Source organism: Eulemur rufifrons, chromosome 3 (genome assembly GCF_041146395.1).
Source record: "Eulemur rufifrons isolate Redbay chromosome 3, OSU_ERuf_1, whole genome shotgun sequence".
Lineage (NCBI taxonomy): Eukaryota > Metazoa > Chordata > Mammalia > Primates > Lemuridae > Eulemur > Eulemur rufifrons.
Window position 1 is genome coordinate 65,870,458 of NC_090985.1, and position 18,035 is coordinate 65,888,492.

The 18,035-nt window shown below is 31.2% G+C and overlaps 1 protein-coding gene across 6 annotated transcripts in view; it reads left to right on the plus strand.

The window, feature by feature from the left end:
• TRIQK (triple QxxK/R motif containing) overlaps positions 1 to 4,146 on the plus strand; it is a 90,223-nt gene extending 86,077 nt beyond the window's left edge. For all 6 annotated transcript variants that reach the window (XM_069466233.1, XM_069466232.1, XM_069466229.1 and 3 more), the window contains one exon: positions 931 to 4,146. In XM_069466233.1, coding sequence (XP_069322334.1) covers positions 931 to 1,044 — 114 coding nt within the window. In that variant the 3' untranslated portion in view covers positions 1,045 to 4,146. The remainder of the gene's footprint in view (positions 1 to 930) is intronic.
• The last annotated feature ends 13,889 nt before the right edge of the window (positions 4,147 to 18,035 follow it).

The following is an 18,035-nucleotide window of genomic DNA, read 5'->3' on the forward strand; positions in this document are numbered from 1 at the left end:
TGCTTTTTTTTCTATTTAGCCAAATGATATGTTAATTTTGAGAAAGTTTCTTGATGGTGTGTGTATACATATATGTGTGTGTGTGTGTGTGTGTGCGTGTATGTGAATATGTGTATGGTGTGTGTGTGTGTATGTGTATGTGTGTTTGTGTGTGTATGTGCTTTTTGTGTATGAGATAACATGATTTTTACCATAATATACACCATAAATTTTTGACCATTATTTTATTATAGTTGATTAATATAATCCATATCAAATCACCAAATGAAATATTCAGGACCATCCTTCACAGTTATGATAAATTGTACTATATCATGCTTCATGAGCTGAGAGTATTCAGTTTTGTTTCCCTGCAATATAAACTACAGAATTTAGAATTTAAGAATTAGAGTTTCAACAAAGCAATATTTAATGAGGATGTATACAGAGACATAATCTGGAAAACAGTTATAATAACTGTTTCTTCCCAATAAAAAGGAATTATAAATTTTTAAAAATGCTGTATCCAAATACTATTACTAGTAATAAATGTATTTAAGCAACAAATAAAGTTAAACATAATCAAATAGAGAACAGAAAAACTGTGTAGATAAAACTCCATTGCTTGTATTCAACATTTCAATATCCAAACTATGAAAATATATTAAAATGATAAATTTTTATTTTACTGTTAGGAAAACACTAAATGAACTAGAAATAATACCAATGACTCACCTACTGATGTACTTGTCATTGCATTGGGAATTGTCAAGTTCAACATAAGTTTCTTTACTTAATTGCAAGAAGTATTAAACAAAAATAATGTGATTATTAGTTTTAAATTATTCATTCTAGGCTGTGTAATAATATGTTTATTTTATCTGATGAAACTGATAACATTAACCAATCTCTTTTCATCAATTTCAAGTCTACTTTTTTTTTCTTCCCCAGGAAGTTGGCCTTGTACTTGCAGCTATATTGGCACTACTACTGGCTTTCTATGCTTTCTTTTATCTCAGACTGTCCACGGATATTGACCCTGATCTGGACCCAGATGAAGATTAGCTAAGCAGCAATTAATGTATTAAAGGGAAATAATTTTACAAAAGCACCTTTTGGGACCATTACTTCCAATACTGAAACTGTAACATCTTGAATTCTTTCTGCTGGTATTTTTTGTTTGCAGAAATATCTTTTTAAATAGTTGCATAGGCTATCAAGAAAAGAATCTTACCTAGCAATGTAGTATAATGTATGCTACCAGATACTTTTATAAATCTTTCTGCTTTGAAAGGCACCCTGTACATGGTACATTTAGATAAAATGGAAAACAGATTCTAAATTTTTCAGATGTCTTAGCCAATTTATGTATATAACTCCATCACTTACGAATTACTAAATCTATTTTTGTTCTATATACATCATTAGTAAAAGTATATATTCTCATTTATGGAAACACTCAAATCACATTTGGAGGCTAAGAAGGAACAAAAAGTCATGGGAAATTTTATATTTTAAAGAGAAGCCCTTCTCTCTTTCCAGACGTATTTTATATCATTAGAGAGACTATCTGCACATACATCTACAGTAATCTTTTTCCTTCTTTGCCAACTGTTCAGTGCACATGTGCTCCATCAGAAATGGCACCTGGATGACAGAAGCTCAAAGAGTCACATATGTCTCTAAAATAGAGTTCCTTTCCTCTTGGGCTGTCTGAGCTGGTGTAAATAGAAAGTTCAGTTGATCTTGATTTTAATTAACTTACTACTCTATTAATATAAACTTGGAATTCTATTTTAATTATTTTGTTCTGGCTGCTTGCAGTATCAGTTTGCCCCTCTTGTTAGGGAGGTATGTAACAATCTGTTATTTAATTGTGCAGTCTTTTTCACATAACGGTAATAACATCCTGCTTACTCAGAATCATTTTCTTGGGTTGTCTCGTAAATCTGAACAATACAAAGCTGTTTTACAAAATTATATTTTGTCTTTTGAGAGCTAATCAGTTAGAATTCTTCAGTGAAAAATAAATGACAGAAGAAAATATATACTTCATATTACTTTCATATGTAATTGTTTATATAATTTTTCAATGTATTTTGCATTTGTTGGAGCATAATGACCAGTATATTCAATATTTTTACTGATAATCAGATTTTTAAATATATTTTACAAACACATAAACACACAAAGCTTAGAAAATTGGAAAATATCTGTCCACAGAAAAGTTGTTAGCTACTACCTTATATAAAGACACATAGAAAATGAATAGTTTGAAACGTGTACACAAAATGTTTTTTATTATATACATTGTATTTATGAAGAATGAAGAAAATATTAAGATTGTTTTCATACTGGCCAAGAGAAAAAATCTTTGGTTAATATCTGAGGAGTATATAGGGTTTTAGAAGCACAGTTTCTAAAAAGACAGATATTCTTTGGTACTTTTACAAAAAGTTGAATATGACTGGTTAGCATTATGTTCTGTAGAATTTTTTTCAAGTAACATAATTTATTTCATCAGTGTGAAAACAGCCAAAGGTTCCAATATCCTCACAGATCATTTATGCCAAACATCTGAGGGCAAAATTTAGCCAGTGTTATTTACTAGATTCTTCCCCTTGAACTCACAAATTCAAGAGAAAGACTAAAAGTTCTTATATACTCACCACAGTGGACCAATCCAAGTGGCATTTTTAGGAAAGGTTGCAGCATTTAATGCCATGTGGTATGTCTGTTCGTGAAGTAGGAGGCAAGGGAATATCCAAGCTGGCATTTTGGATATGATGGGCCTTTTGCTTTCCTGAGTGACATGCCACATGTCAAGAAATACTGCTTCTCCCCCCATTCCCATCACATTTACGTGAACAATTTTCAGTTAGTTATTTCCCCTCCCATATGGTGTCAAAAACAGTCATATTAAATAAAGATTATTTCTAGTGTGCAGTGGTAATTTAAATGATAGGATATGTAATAATTGCTTATTAGATACCTATCCAAGTGACATATAAAAGAGTTTACAGTATTTAAAATAGATGATTATGTTCTTGGAAATGTTTGAAAATACATAATCCTGAATAAAACTTTCCTATTCTGTTCTAGTCTTGAGGTGTTATTTTGGGGGAAAAAATGTTTCTGATAGTAATAAATATTAATTTCAATATAGTATAATTATAGGCAAATTTCATGGCCTGGTCTTATGGATATCCTGAGTCTACAGCCAGGTGGTCTATTTGTATGACTGATTGACTTATGCTGGCCCCAGAGAGCCATAAATCCCAAAGGCTAAACTCTCTGATTTCAGGAAATAGTAGGTAAAGTGACACAATATATGTTTACACAACACTGTTTTCGTGAAATGCAAATTTTGCAAACTCACATTAACTGGGAAGCAGCCAATCCTCTGTAGAGAAATCCCAGATTGAAAGTCTGGTTTGAATCTTTGAAGACAGAAAGGTGATATCCAGCCTGCTGTTTCAAGGGACCACACTTTTGAATAGTGAGTGGTGTTTGGCATAAATCTGAGACTGGCACCAGACACAAATTTTAGGCATGGGTATTTTCCCTCCAATAATTCACCACTCAGTAATTCAGAAGACAAAAACAGAAAAAAATTATAATGACTTTTCAAAATGTTAGATTCTGTTTGTTAACCTACCCTGCAAAATAAATTTTCACTAATGCAGCAGACTTAAAATATAGCCTGTGGCATACTGTGATTGAAGTTTGAAGAGTTGCTGGTTCTTATTTTGCATGCAAGTTTCTACAGGGTAAAGAATAGATAAATTCATTTGAGATGAGATATAGTATTATAAAAATATAACTTCATCTAGAATTTCTTTTAAAATAAACAAGACTGTTTTAGTAGAACTATAGGGTGGGTCATTGTTTTAAGGTGGCAAAATATTTCAAGATTTTCTATCTTAATTTTTCATAAAGACAAAAGAAATATTCTCACTCTAACTAATGATTATAAAATCCTGAGAGTATGTTCTTGTTCATTTCTGTAATTCCAACATTGTAGTAACAGCACACAAATCTAATAAATGCATGTTAAAGCTTAAGTTAATGTCTTTAGTCCTGTCAGAGTCTGGAACAATTCTTTGTGTAGAGCAGATGACCAAAAATTGTTTGAATTTTGTAAATAAAACTTAAAAATCACGATATTGATCACCTCTTAGCATTTAGCATTTGAGTTATATTGAGATATATACGTTCATCTTGATTCTCTTTAAGGTCACGAAAAATACCTTTAAGGTTGCTGTAGAATAGAAACATTGCTCTTTTCTAGAAAATAATAAAATATTGCTATCTTATAATCTTAGTATTTATTAAAAACCATACTCAATGCTTGAGTTGAACTTAGCATGCAACTTCACTCCAAATGAAAATAGAAGTAAATTTTCATTATAATGTTTATGTGAATACTAAAACAGTATATTTTCCAGACTCTAAATTATATAGTCGATGATAATTCAGTAGAGTGCATTGTGCTATACGTGAGCTTCAGAAACAAACTTCTAGAAATTAAACTTATTCAATTTTAATGTATTTCATCCATGACATAATGTCGTTGAGCCAGAGGCTACCTAAGATAATTTTATATTCTCTTCTTACCAACAATTAGACTTCTTTACACTTACCTGGGCTTTCTCTGGGGAGATTCCTACCACTTCTCCCTTAGCAGCACTGCCTTCTTTTATTAGAATTGCTCCAATGCAGCCTGAATAGAATGATGTTTGCCAGATTTTGTTCCCCTGGCACCATATCTAGAGTCAGTGCAACTCACGGAAAAAAAAGAAAAAGAAAAAGAAAAGAAAAAGAAAGAAAAAGGAAAAAAAAAACCCAGCAGATGAATTCAATACGTACAGAAACATTCTTAGCAATTTTGTTCAGGTTTTATCTATACAGGTAAGGATAGAGGGAACTGGGAGAGTCGTGTGAAGAGCTGTACCAGTATGGAAATATGCATAGTGGGTCAGTAACTCATTTAAAACAATTAAACTGCAGCCGTATTCAGCATAGTACCTCGTTATACATTTTTTTTTATCCCTAGCAACAGATATGAGATCCTTATTTCAAGAAAAATAAGATACTTTACATGCCAGAAGATTTTTGATGACAGTACTCCCTCCTATTCTTCATTTTTTAAAACAACAACCAAATTGGTGGGGAGGCAGCCAAAATTTGAGGTACCAATGCCTCTCGAACAGATGTCGCACCATTATTTTTTAGCTCGTTTAGATGAATAAACATGTTAAACTGTGAAGTATTACATTTTAGATTTTTTCATTAAAAAAAGAGACAATCTGTTTACTGTCCTAATTGAGACAACAATCCTTGTGGTTGCCAGTTTTGGCAGTCATAACAATGAACTATAAATATTTGGACCAATCAAGTAAATGGTGACTATAAAGGCTATAGCATGTGTAAAGTTCTGTTTTCACGGGCACCCATCTTAGTATGGCATTTTTTTCAGACTTCTTCAAATACAATTGTTTGTGTGAAACTGAAGTTTCATGGTAAGCCTAAAAGAAATTGATTTCAATATCTAATTTCTTTCTAGTTTATCATCCTTTTTAGTGTTCAACTATCCATCTGCTTGTAACAAATTGCTTCTGTAGTTGCTCTATTGAATGTGACAAGGCAGGTCTTCATTGGATTGCCTTCTGTGTATGTCCTAGCATAACGCAAAATTCGGAGGTTTTATTTTTATTTTTTTTCATATTTATAAAGTGAGACGAAAGACATTTTAAAGGTCTCTTAAATTGCAGCATTTTGTTTTTTAAAAGAGGGTTTTATAAATAAACAATGGTGGATATAACTCTTGCTATAGCAGCCAGGAGATGGAGTTCATAATCTTAGGCCCTATTAGGATGCTTTACGTGAAACAACAGTGTGGGAGAAATTGAGAGACTAAAGAGAAATAACTCATACATGAAAAATTATTTATTATGTTAATTCCCAAACTTTTGTGATTTGGATAGCAAGTGCCCTGCTAGGGATTTTATTTTCTAGGCATCTTATTTGAGTGCTTTTGTTCCCTTCTCCAACTCTTCACTTTCTAGCCTATCTGCCTGAGTTCTAAATTCCAGGCAATCTTTAACATTCCCTCTTGGTTTTTTGAACCTCACTTCTACTTTAATGGGTTAGCGTGCAATCATACTTAAATATGTACTTACTATATTGCCTGCCTCTATTCTTTTACTTAAACTCATCATTGTTCCTCACCTATTTTTTCCTATCTCTTGCTTCTTACCTGCTTTCTTTTTTATCACTAACCACATATAGTACACAAAAGTAGAGAGAATAATATAATAAACCCAATCTACCCATCATCTAGTTTCAATAATTATAAATATATCTCCTCTCTTTTATGTATTTTCCTCATTTTTTAATAACCTGAGCATCTTAAAGTAAACCCCATATATGGTGTCATTTTATCTGTAAATATCTCAGTATGCATCTCTGAGAAGAATTTTGGTTTAGGAAGCCATTATTATAGCTAATAGAATTAAATACTTATTTCTTAATATCATCTAAAATCAATATTCACTTGTCCCTAATTGTTTCCAAGATGTCTATTTACAATAGATTTTAAATCAAGGTCCATAATGCATTTGGTTGCATGTCTCTTAAATTTATTCTGTTCTGTAATAAGCCTCTTTATCTCTCATGCCATTGATTTGCTGAAGAAACCAGGTTATTTGTCCTTTCAGATGTCCAGTATTCTAGATTTAGTCTTTTACATTATGCTACTCATTTTATTCCTCTATTTTTTTCCTATTTTCTGTAAACTGGTGGTTAGATATTAGGCTAGGTTAGATCCATACAATTCTTTATTGTTGTAGTTTGTTTTTAAGCCAAGAGTATTTCATAGTACTTAATGAGGCACATAATATCTGGTTGTTTCACTTGCTGAGATTTATCAGTGAGTTCCTGTGCTAGTAACATGATTACCTGCAAAATAAGGTTTTCCATCAACATTTTATATATAGCTTTTAGCATCTATTCATAATTGTTTCCTAGTTCCGTCATCTCATTAGGCATTGCAAAGTGGTGGTTTTCTGTTATTCTTTCAGCATTTATTAAGTGGAATTAGTATTCTAAGAAGAATTTTCTTTATCAACTATTTGGTTGCCCTAAAACACAACTCATACAGGAAAAGAAAGATGAAGACTTGGATCTTTCCCTTTATCAAATTTCAGAGCAATGGGTCAGCACTTTGTAATGGTAACCAATGAAGATTTGTCACTGCTATTGCTGTTGCTGCTTTAATTATCATTATAAAACCACAGATTTTATATAATTGATGTGTTTCAGCCCATTGCCCATCATCATTCTTTTCAGTACTGAAATGAGAGTTTTATTATTATGCTTAATATTAGAAGTATTCTCATTAAAATCATGAAAGTTTAATGCTTTTACATTATTCTACATTTTTCAGAAAGTAATAGCCAGTGCAATCAGATTTTACAAATGACAGGAATAAGTAGTAAATATGGTAAAAAAAAAAAAAAAAAAGAGAGAGAGAGAAAAAACTAACATTTTCAGATTATATAATTGACTAGAAAAACTAACCAAATATTGAGTAAAATTTATATAACATGCTCATTTAGAAAATAACTGTGGCAATCAATAAATAGATTTATATCTCTCTCTATATATAAAATAATACCATAATTATTTGAATATCATAATAGGAAAATATCTTTCACAATTGCAGTTAAAATTATGGACTGTGTAGAAAAAAATAGCAGGAAATGTAATGAGTATTCATTAAAAAAAACTCTACAAGATAACATAATGAAACTTTAATGAAAAAGAGACCAACTGTCTCCCCGGATGGGAAGATTCAATATTGTATAAATATAAATTTTCCTCTAATTTGGAAATAGAAAAGAGAAGCTTAATCTGCAATATATTAAAGTATATTACAAAGTTCTAATTAGAATAATGTCATACTCAAGGAAAAGTAGAATAGGAAAATATGCAGTTTCCAGAAATAGATCTAAATATAAATATTTATTTAGTGTATCATATATGTCATGCAGATGGAAAGATATATTATTTATTAAATGTGTTGGAACAATTGAGTATCCTTTTGGAAATTAAAAGATGCCTATACTATGACTTAAAACAAGATTAATTTCTGACAGAATTTATGATTCCTATATAAAAAATGAAACCATAAAAAGTATTAGAAGAAATTATAGGTAGACATTTTTAGAATCTTTTGGTAGGGAAATTATTTCTAGGCATTGGTTCATGAGTCAGAAATCATAAAGAAATATTGTTGGATTGTAACACATTAAATTAAAATCTAACATGCAGGCTGGTACTCCGTGTTCATTAAGGATGTGAGGAAACAATGTCTTATATACTGCTTGGGATAATGATGATCTCACACACTTTCTGGAAGGCACTTTTGAAGTATACTTCAAAAGTCTTAAATTTCCATATATACTTTAGCTATTTATCTATAGATGACAAATATAGTAGTGTGCAAAAATGTGTTAATTACAGCATTGTTTATAACATAAAAAAAATGAAGGCAGTGTGAATGTCCAACATAGAAGTCTGTTTAAATTAATTGTGTTACATCCATAAAATAAATGTGATGGGTTCATTAAAATGATATATATTTATACTCAATGACATGAAGAAAGGTGAAAAAGTAGTTATAAAAGATTAAATGTGATACAATGTTATTTTGTTTAAATATACATGTCTCTGTATGTGTATGTGTGTGTGTCTGTTTGAGATGTTGGGAGAATATTTAGCAAGAAGTAAAGATTATTTTTCTCTGAGTATTGAATTATAAGTGATTTTTGCTTTTTTATGTTGAGTGAATCCTTCAGTTTCTACTGCAAGGAGGACTAAAAGGGAAATATTTTACTAAGCTACACCATGAGTCCATACATCTAGTAGATCTATCTGTTTTTTCCATTATGTTCTTCTATGTTATATTTATTCAATAACCATTAAGGGCTTAGTAGGTGCTAATATGTCATCTTTCAGAACTCCACAACAAAAGCACTATGGAAAAAGACCATTCTGTATTTTTTTTTTTCACAGTGAGAATTTGAAGAACACTTCAGCAAGGAACTGATATTTGAGTTTATTCGTTGTTCATTCAAAAAAATATTTATTGAGTATTTGCTAAATGCCAGTCACTGTTCTTTGTGCTTGCAACAAATCAGTAAACATTAAAACAAAACAAAACAAAACAAAACAAAAAAACTCCTGTTCTTATGACATGTGATCTTGAGAGATAGTGATTGTTTCATCAAACAGAAAAAAATAAAAACCAAAAAAGGGTGAGAAGGTATTCCAAGCGAGGGAAAGCTAATAAAAGAGACATACTAGTGCACAGCCTATTCCAGCTGGTATAGAGAATACAGAGCGTGTGGTGTAGTGGAAGAGGAAGGTTGTTAACGTCCTTTTGTGCTCACTGATACCTTCTTTCCTTTCTTTGTCTAAAACCATTTTCTCTTGCTTGATCTGGAAAATTCTCTTTTATAATAAGACTCATCTGTTCCCAGATTTCCCCTGACTTTCCCACTCAAGCACCCAATCCCTCCTATGCAGGGCTAAATTAGGTGACTCTTCTCTATGTCTTTCATAGAATTTATGCCACAATAATTAACCATTTATGTGTCTGATTCTCCTATTGTACTCCAAGTTCCTTAACAAAGGAGCGCTGGGTTTCATTGATCTCCAATGATCAGTGGTTGATCTCCAATGCCAAGCACTGTTCCAGACCTGTAGTGTGTACACAGCAAATATTTTTGAATAACTAAGTACTACACCTCTTTTCCTAAAAAGGGTTTCTCAATATTGGCATTATTGACATTTGGGGTCAGATAATTACTTGTTGTGGGTGCCTGTCCTGTACATTGTAGAAAGTTTAGCCACATTCCTAGATGCTAGTATGCCGCTAGATGCCAGTAGCACCTCCCCTGATCCACATGACAGCCAAAAATGGCTCCAGACATTTCCAAACGTCCCTGGGATCAGATTTGCTCCCATCTCTACCGTTGAGAATCACTGCCTTAAAACTATGAAATTCTATGAAAATTATGAATAATTCCATGGAGTATGGTGTGGAAATTGGGAAGGGTAGAATGGGACTTTCCAGTTACTTAAAGTCTTTCATCGGAGAAATTGCATTTTAAGTCCTAGAGCTCCTAATCCTATACTAACCATAGTGTTTATGAGAGGTGGGAGGCATCACATATAAAGAAGAGAGATGTCTGTACTTGACCCACCTGGCTATTGAGTCCCCAGTGGTACTGCAACTGCAAATTTTGTTTTGTATTGTTCTCAAAAGAAGGGAAGAAAGACTAAGATGTTGCTTTTATCAAATAAATAAGCTAGTGTTTTTTGCAAGAAATTTTAGACACACTCTAAGACAAAACTCATAAAGCAGAAAAGGATTTTTAAAAAGTCGTATGGCCTTCCTACATTTTACATGTCTTATTAACAAAGCATTATTCAATGCAGCTGGATAAATTTTATACATAGGTAGCTAAATAATATCTTATAAACAGATATGTAATTCTTAGAGGGCTTTCTGAAACTTTATCGTGTAACTCTTTTTCATGGATGTACTGATTACATCTGATTTCCATTTTCTCTTTATTTTTTAATCTGAAATGATTCATATATAAAAGATATATATATTATATATATACCTGTACATTGGTGAAAGAATACCCATGTACTCAGTGCCTGGCTTGCCAACATTTGGTATTACCTATTTTAATTTTTGCCAATTTAAGTGTATATAAAGATATTTCATTTTAAAAGTTTCATTTTCCTGATTATTATGGAAGTTGAACATCTTTACATATACTTTACTATCCATTTATATTTTCTGTGAAAGATCTGTTCATATTTATTGTCCATTTTAAATTTTTTATATGTTTTAAAAATGAATGTGAATTCTCTGTCTTTATATATTCTGATACTAATCTTTGTCAATTATATGTGAGTTTGTGTGTTGCAAATATATGGTTAAAGTTTGTGTCTTATATTTTCACTTTCTTAGGTATCTGTTGCTAAACAAAAGTTCTTGATTTTAATGTGATCAAACACATCTTTTCTTGCCCCTGGGTCATGAAGTGTATATATATATACATATATATATATGTATATGTATATATTTTTTTTTTCTCCCAAATGTTTTATAGTTTTTTTCTCTTACATTTAAGTCTTTAATCTCATCTGGAATTGATTTTTGTACATGGTGTGGAAATTCTTCTTTTTTTTTTCCCCATTGGCTAAAATACCATCTTTTCAGTAAGGACTACCCTCATCACCCCAAAATAAAATTATAATTCCCCCCTTACCCTGCTTCAGCTTTCTCTCAAGCACTCCTTATAACATAGTCATATGTTAGTTCTAGATTTGTTGTCCCAGTATCCCTTATTAAGTTACCTCTCTTTTCCACGCTGACTTCCTTTGCCACGTCAGTCAAATATTAAGTACAGATGCTCTGACCTGGACTCTGTATTCTGGTTCCTTAAACTTTTCTGTTTCATGATCCATATATCACATTGTCTATCCCTGTGCAATATTACTACATTGTCTTAAGAACTATGCTTCTATAATTGATCCTGGCATATCGTGCAAATCTTTTATAGGAGTATCATCTTCTTAGTGAGGCCTGCCTTATTTAAAATTGCAAATATCCATCCATTCTGGGCCTTCCTACCCCTCTTATCAGTTTTATTATTCTCCGTAGCAGTTATTACCACCTGAAATAGTCTTATTTTATTTATGTTTTTTAATCTTTTTTTAATCTATAATATTTACTGCCACCATGAAGCATGGACTGGGTTTCTATGTAAGTTATTTTGAGTAAGTGATTGGATGAATAAAAGTATAGATATTTATATCCTATGCTGCCAAATTATTTACTGTTTCTCTTAGTTTTACCATTCATTCTCTAAAGATTTCCAAGTGTACTACTATTCTGTCATCTGTAAATAGAAACAATTTAAGTTGTTGTTTTCCAGTTCTTATGTTGCTAATTGTTAGTGCTTGTCTAAGAACATTGGGTAATATCATCAGTATAATGTTAAATAATAGTAGAGATGGTGGTCATTCTTACTCCTGATCTTAGTAGAAATTACTCTGTTTCATCATTAAATAAAAGTCTGGCTTTACTTTAGGACTGATTATGTCTGTGTGTGTGTTTACATATATACACATAACTAATCAATGCTATCTAATTATCAATCACATATAAAATATATAATAGATTATATATGTTATGAAATTATCAAATGACATGTAATTTGTGTATAATTTACAAAATTGTGCACAATTAATTGTACAATATATAAATAGAATTGTGTGTATAATGATTAATTATTTATTATATTGATATGTCATTTATTAGGTATATATTTTACATATATGTTTATATTTATATATTTTTATATAAATATATAACATAAAATATGTAATTTATTTGATGTAATTTATGAGTATATAAAAATGAATATATTATATATATGAAAATATACATATATTCATATATATGAAAATATGTATGAATATACATAAAAATCAGGGTATATTCATGTTAAGAAAGTATCCACCCATTTCTATTCTCTCAAGATTTATTAGAATGGTTGTTAAATTTTTTCATCATCTATGGAGATAATTATATGATTTTTCTCTGGAAAAATTCCACTATAGTGATAAATTTCTTTTTTTTTTTTTTTTTTTTTTTTTTTTTTTTGAGACAGAGTCTCACTCTGTTGCCCAGGCTAGAGTGAGTGCCGTGGCGTCAGCCTAGCTCACAGCAACCTCAAACTCCTGGGCTCAAGCGATCCTCCTGTCTCAGCCTCCTGAGTAGCTGGGACTACAGGCATGCGCCACCATGCCCAGCTAATTTTTTCTATATATATTTTTAGCTGTCCATATAATTTCTTTCTATTTTTAGTAGAGGTGGGGTCTCGCTCTTGCTCAGGCTGGTCTCGAACTCCTGAGCTCAAACGATCCGCCCACCTCGGCCTCCCAGAGTGCTAGGATTACAGGCGTGAGCCACCGCGCCCGGCCGATAAATTTCTTAATATTGAACTATCCTTGCACTACTGGTATAAATCTCACCTGGTCATGATGTGTTATTTTTTTTAATAAGGTGTTGTGGCCTGCTAACTATTTTTTATTTTTGCATCAAATTTATAAGTGATATTGGTCTTTAATTTTCTTTTTTGTGAGATATAGATATATATATATATATATTTTTTTTTTTTTGGATACAGAGCCTAGCTATTTTGCCTGGTCTGGGCTTGAACTCATGATCCTCCCACTTCAGGCTCCCAAGTAGCTGGAACTAGCACCACTGCACCTGGCCACACTTGCTTTATAAAAGAATTTGGGCGTTTTTCTTCACTTTATGAACTCTGAATCAATTTATGATACATTATTTCTACCTAGTCCCTAGAGTCTGGTAGAACTCCTGTGTGAAGCCATCTAAATCTGTTGTTTTGTGAAGAGCATCTTTGATATTTTTATCTTTTTTCTATGGTAATTGGCTTATTTAAATTTCTATTTATACTGAGGTTAATTTTGGTAAGTTGTATTTTCCTAAGAAATTATCCATTTCACCTGGGTCTTCAAAATTATTCACATAGAAAAGTAGTCTCTTATAAACATAGAGAAGAATACTCTCATTATTTTAAAAATTGTATATGTATCAATGGTTATTTCACCTTGTGAATCTTATGTTGTATTTTGGAATTTTCCCCCCTTTATATATTAATTAGATATATTATTTCTATGTTTTCTTACCTACAGCTTGTATTGTATTTTCATTTATTTTGTTACTAAATTTTCATTTTCTTAAGTTGTAAATTTAAATTATTTATTTTATTATTTCATTTTTACTGATATAGATGTTTAAAATCATAAATATTCTCTTATATCTCTACTTTAAGTTTATTTCACAGATTCATTGTTGAGAAATTCTGTAATTTCTGTTTGGATTTTCCCTTTTATTCAAATGTTATTTAATAGAAAGTTTAAAAATATATATATATATTTATTTATAGGTAGAAGGGTCTTTTATTTAAAATTTAATTTTTAAGTTGAAGTTTTACTGAATTATAACCAGTTTTTTGTAATATTTCTATTTTATGGAGCTTGCTGATGTTTTCTATTTTACCTAATATATGATCAGTTTTTGTGAATGAGTGATTCATGCACACTTAAGTAGGGAATATATTCTGTTATAAGGAATAATGTCAAATATTGATGTACAAAATCTACCTTATTAATTATGCTGTATAGATCTGTATCCTTACTTATTTTCTATCCTTTTGCTCTGATCTGTTTGTACTGAGAGTGGTATGTTAAAGCCTTCTATTATTATGTTTTCATTTCTTCTTACATCTTCTGTAGTTTCTGCTTTTTGTGGATGGTGGCTCTGTTATTTGTTGTATTGGTATTCATAACTGTTACATCTTTGTTGTGAGTTGTGGCTTTGAGCATTATGGAGTATTCTCAGTATGCTATTTCTTTATTTGGTGCTTCCTTGCTATTTATAAAATTATTTTGGTATTTTTGAAAGTGGGTATTTTTAATGTAATGCTTACCCCTCCGTGTATACATTTTTGGTGCCCCTGATTACTTTTCTATAAATTATCTTTTATTATGTAGACTATAAACCTTACATGACATTCTTTGACTCTCATCTATTCGCTATAAAAGTATCATTGATCTTATTCTACTTTCTCTGAAGTTTAATTTTTTCACACTTGTAAGTAATTCAATCTTATTGCCTGTATACCTTGAATGTTTTTCTTTGTCTCTAAATTCTAATTTTTTTCTAGGATGCATCTCAGAATTTATTATTTTTGAGTTTTCAACACATACAATGGGGCCATTGGATATGTAAGAATAAATTTTTTTCTTCTGAAAAGTTTTCTAAGATTATAGTTTTACATATCAGTTATATTACATTGTTTTATTTTTCTTCTTCAAAGACTTCAATATGTGTTGAACTTTCTTTACATGTCTTCCATTTCAGGCATTTTCTCTTTGACCCTTTTACTTGTGACTTTATCTCATTTTTATTCTCTTAGCTGTTTTCCTGCTTTTCTTCAAAGTCCCTTATTAAATTTTCACTAGGATCTTTTATGCCTTTGGTATCTTTTAATTTATTCTTTATTTCTGAGATGGACTTGTCTTTTTCTTCACTTTCTTTACAGAAATCAGTCAACTCTTATTGTATTACTGTCTTTTTTCTCACTAATGTTCTTTATTTTAAAAGTCTGATTCTAGTCAATATCTTTAACTATATCTACATCTATATGTCTCTGTACATCTATATCTAATCTCCAAATGGTTGTTTGAGGATTTTTAAATTAAACTTGAAATTAAGCTAAACTAAAAATTGTGTTAGACTATTCTTCTGGTTTTGGGGCCAGGGGGCTGGGGGAGATTCTTCCTTTTCGTTAAGGAACGTTTCATCTGCTGAGGTATTATTATTTTCTGTTTTCTTTTTCCATTACCTTTGTATGGAGTTGGTTTGATTTTTTTTTTTTTTCTGTCCCTAGGCATTTTTTGGGTAGAGTTCCAAATCCAGAAATCCCTCCTTTCTGTCAGTACAGTGAGGCCAATTTATTTAATGAATGCTATTAGTGGCAGGGGAGATACAAAAACTGGCATGTCTTGTTTCTCTTTAATTTCTGAAAGATCCTCAATTTTCTCCTCTTACCTTCTTTTTTCTCATTTCTGCTACATCATCAGGGCATAATTCTCTCTCTATTTTTATGATTCTTTCTAAGAAGCAATGCTTTTTGACGCTGCTGGCTTCTTCAATACTACTCACTTTTAAACCTCTTCCCTACAGCCGAAGTTGTAAACTGCTAAATACCAGATCAGAGATTTCACTTAGGGTTATACTTTCTTTTTCTGGTGTCTGTGCCTTGTCTATGTGCTCTACTTTTTCCTGGTGTTTCTTAAACCTCTCTTTTCCTATTTGCTATACCCGCAAGCTACCAGTTTGTGTCAGGACATCTGTTGAAATGTGTTGTTTATATCTTTATTTATGGATAACAATGTTTCTGGCATTTTCTATTTCTTAGCAAGGCAAAGGTCATAAGTCATTTATAATTTTGTCTGCACTCTTTTTTGATATTATCATTTTGGGGGAGGAATTGAGGAGAGATTCAGGTTCAGGAGGGCACCCATTATCCCCAGTCCCACAATCTATTTGGGAATGGAGTTTTGAATTGATCATTTTCTAGGTTGAATATATGCAATAAAATCACATTGGAATTGTTTTCTATACGTTTGTTATATTTTGCATTTAAAAATGTTTTGTGGCTTTAAGTTGTATATCCATAATTGAACTCAATATTTTCAGTGAAGGGATCTTATTGTTTTGATTTTCATCACAGTACCTGGTATGATAACTTATGCATAATAGTTTCTCAATAAATATTAATTACTTAGTAATCAAGGCTATTATGTATGGATACAAGAAAACCATTTTATTTAAGAAATCATAAGCCAAACATTAGGAATGTTTATATGTCTTTTAAAAGTTTCTTATATAGATAAATATTGAGAAATATCTTCTAAAACAAATAAAATATAGCCCAATTTCTTTTTAAAAAGCCATATTTTGAGAAAAACACACATCTAAGAACACATTCTCGTGAAAAACTGGAAATAATGGAGACTAATTTCTCCAATTTATATTTTTCTCAATACCTTCTCTGCACAAAAAGAAAAACAAATGAAAACCCATAAATTGTACACTTTATTTTAGCATGTGTAAAAATTAAAGCAGCAAACAATAAGAAAATATAACACATTATTTTAATCTCTTCTATTTATTAATTCATTTAATTTAAATGCAAATTATATGTTTTAATAATCATAAATTGCCTGGCATCAGGTTGTTCCTAGTAATGAGCAGTTCGAGAGATGGCACTTTTTTGAAATTCTAATAAAGCATTCCACGGAGCCTTCTTTCTTTGTGAACATGGCTATCCCTTGAAACATCCTGAAATACAGAGCTGAAATGATTTAAAACCTCAGAAGGTTTTTAAGGTTGGAATAGGAAGCCACTCTTGGCTTCATGGCTAGATCTGAACATTGAAGTTAAGAAGCAATTTCAAATCAATCTGTAGAAAGATTTTACTTCTGATCATGAGCAAGCAGAGGCCCTTTCTCCGGTAGGTGTCAGGAGTCATGTGATGGACACTAATGATGTCTGCTGCCTTTTATCATCTGTCAGGGACAAGTCACATTTATTTCCACACAGACAGTAAGGACATTTAATGAAACAAAACAGCATTATTGAGCTCCAGGTTCCCAATCTTCTTTGGTCCTAGAAATGAGGCTTCAGGTTCATTAAATTGTGGCTTGTGGAGGTATACCACAATTATAGTCTACTGAACCAAAAATTATAATAAAATCCCAAAGCAAGGCTCTAATATACAGTGACGCTCCTGTCTCTATTTCAAAAGTTCAAATCAATTCAGCAAATGTCACAGGTTTAGGGCATATATATGTTTATACACACACACAAACGGATACGTGGATACAATGGCTGGACTGTGGTTGGATACTTTCTGGACAGCCCTCATATATATAAAGTTTTATCATTCTTTAATATACAATTACATGTTCATTATTGAACAAAATACAAAAACTAATAAGAAAAAAATGAACCCATATTATATTACCCAAATATACCCTCTGGAAATATTTATATATTTTTTATTTTGCCATTTAGCCTTCTAGACTTTATGAAACATTCATATTCATATAAAAATATACAACTTATTCCCCCTCCTCTGCCTATGATTACAGTAATACTCAGATTTTTGCTATCTTAAATCAAAAGGTTCATAAATATAGGCAGACACAGCCTAATATATTGTCATATTTTTTCTTATTTATTCATTCATTCAACAAATATTTATTGTGTTTCTGCTATATGCAAGGCACTTTTGAGCAACTGGGAGTACAGCAGTGAACTAAAACTAATGAAGTCTGTCCACACAGAGTTCACATTCTGGGGG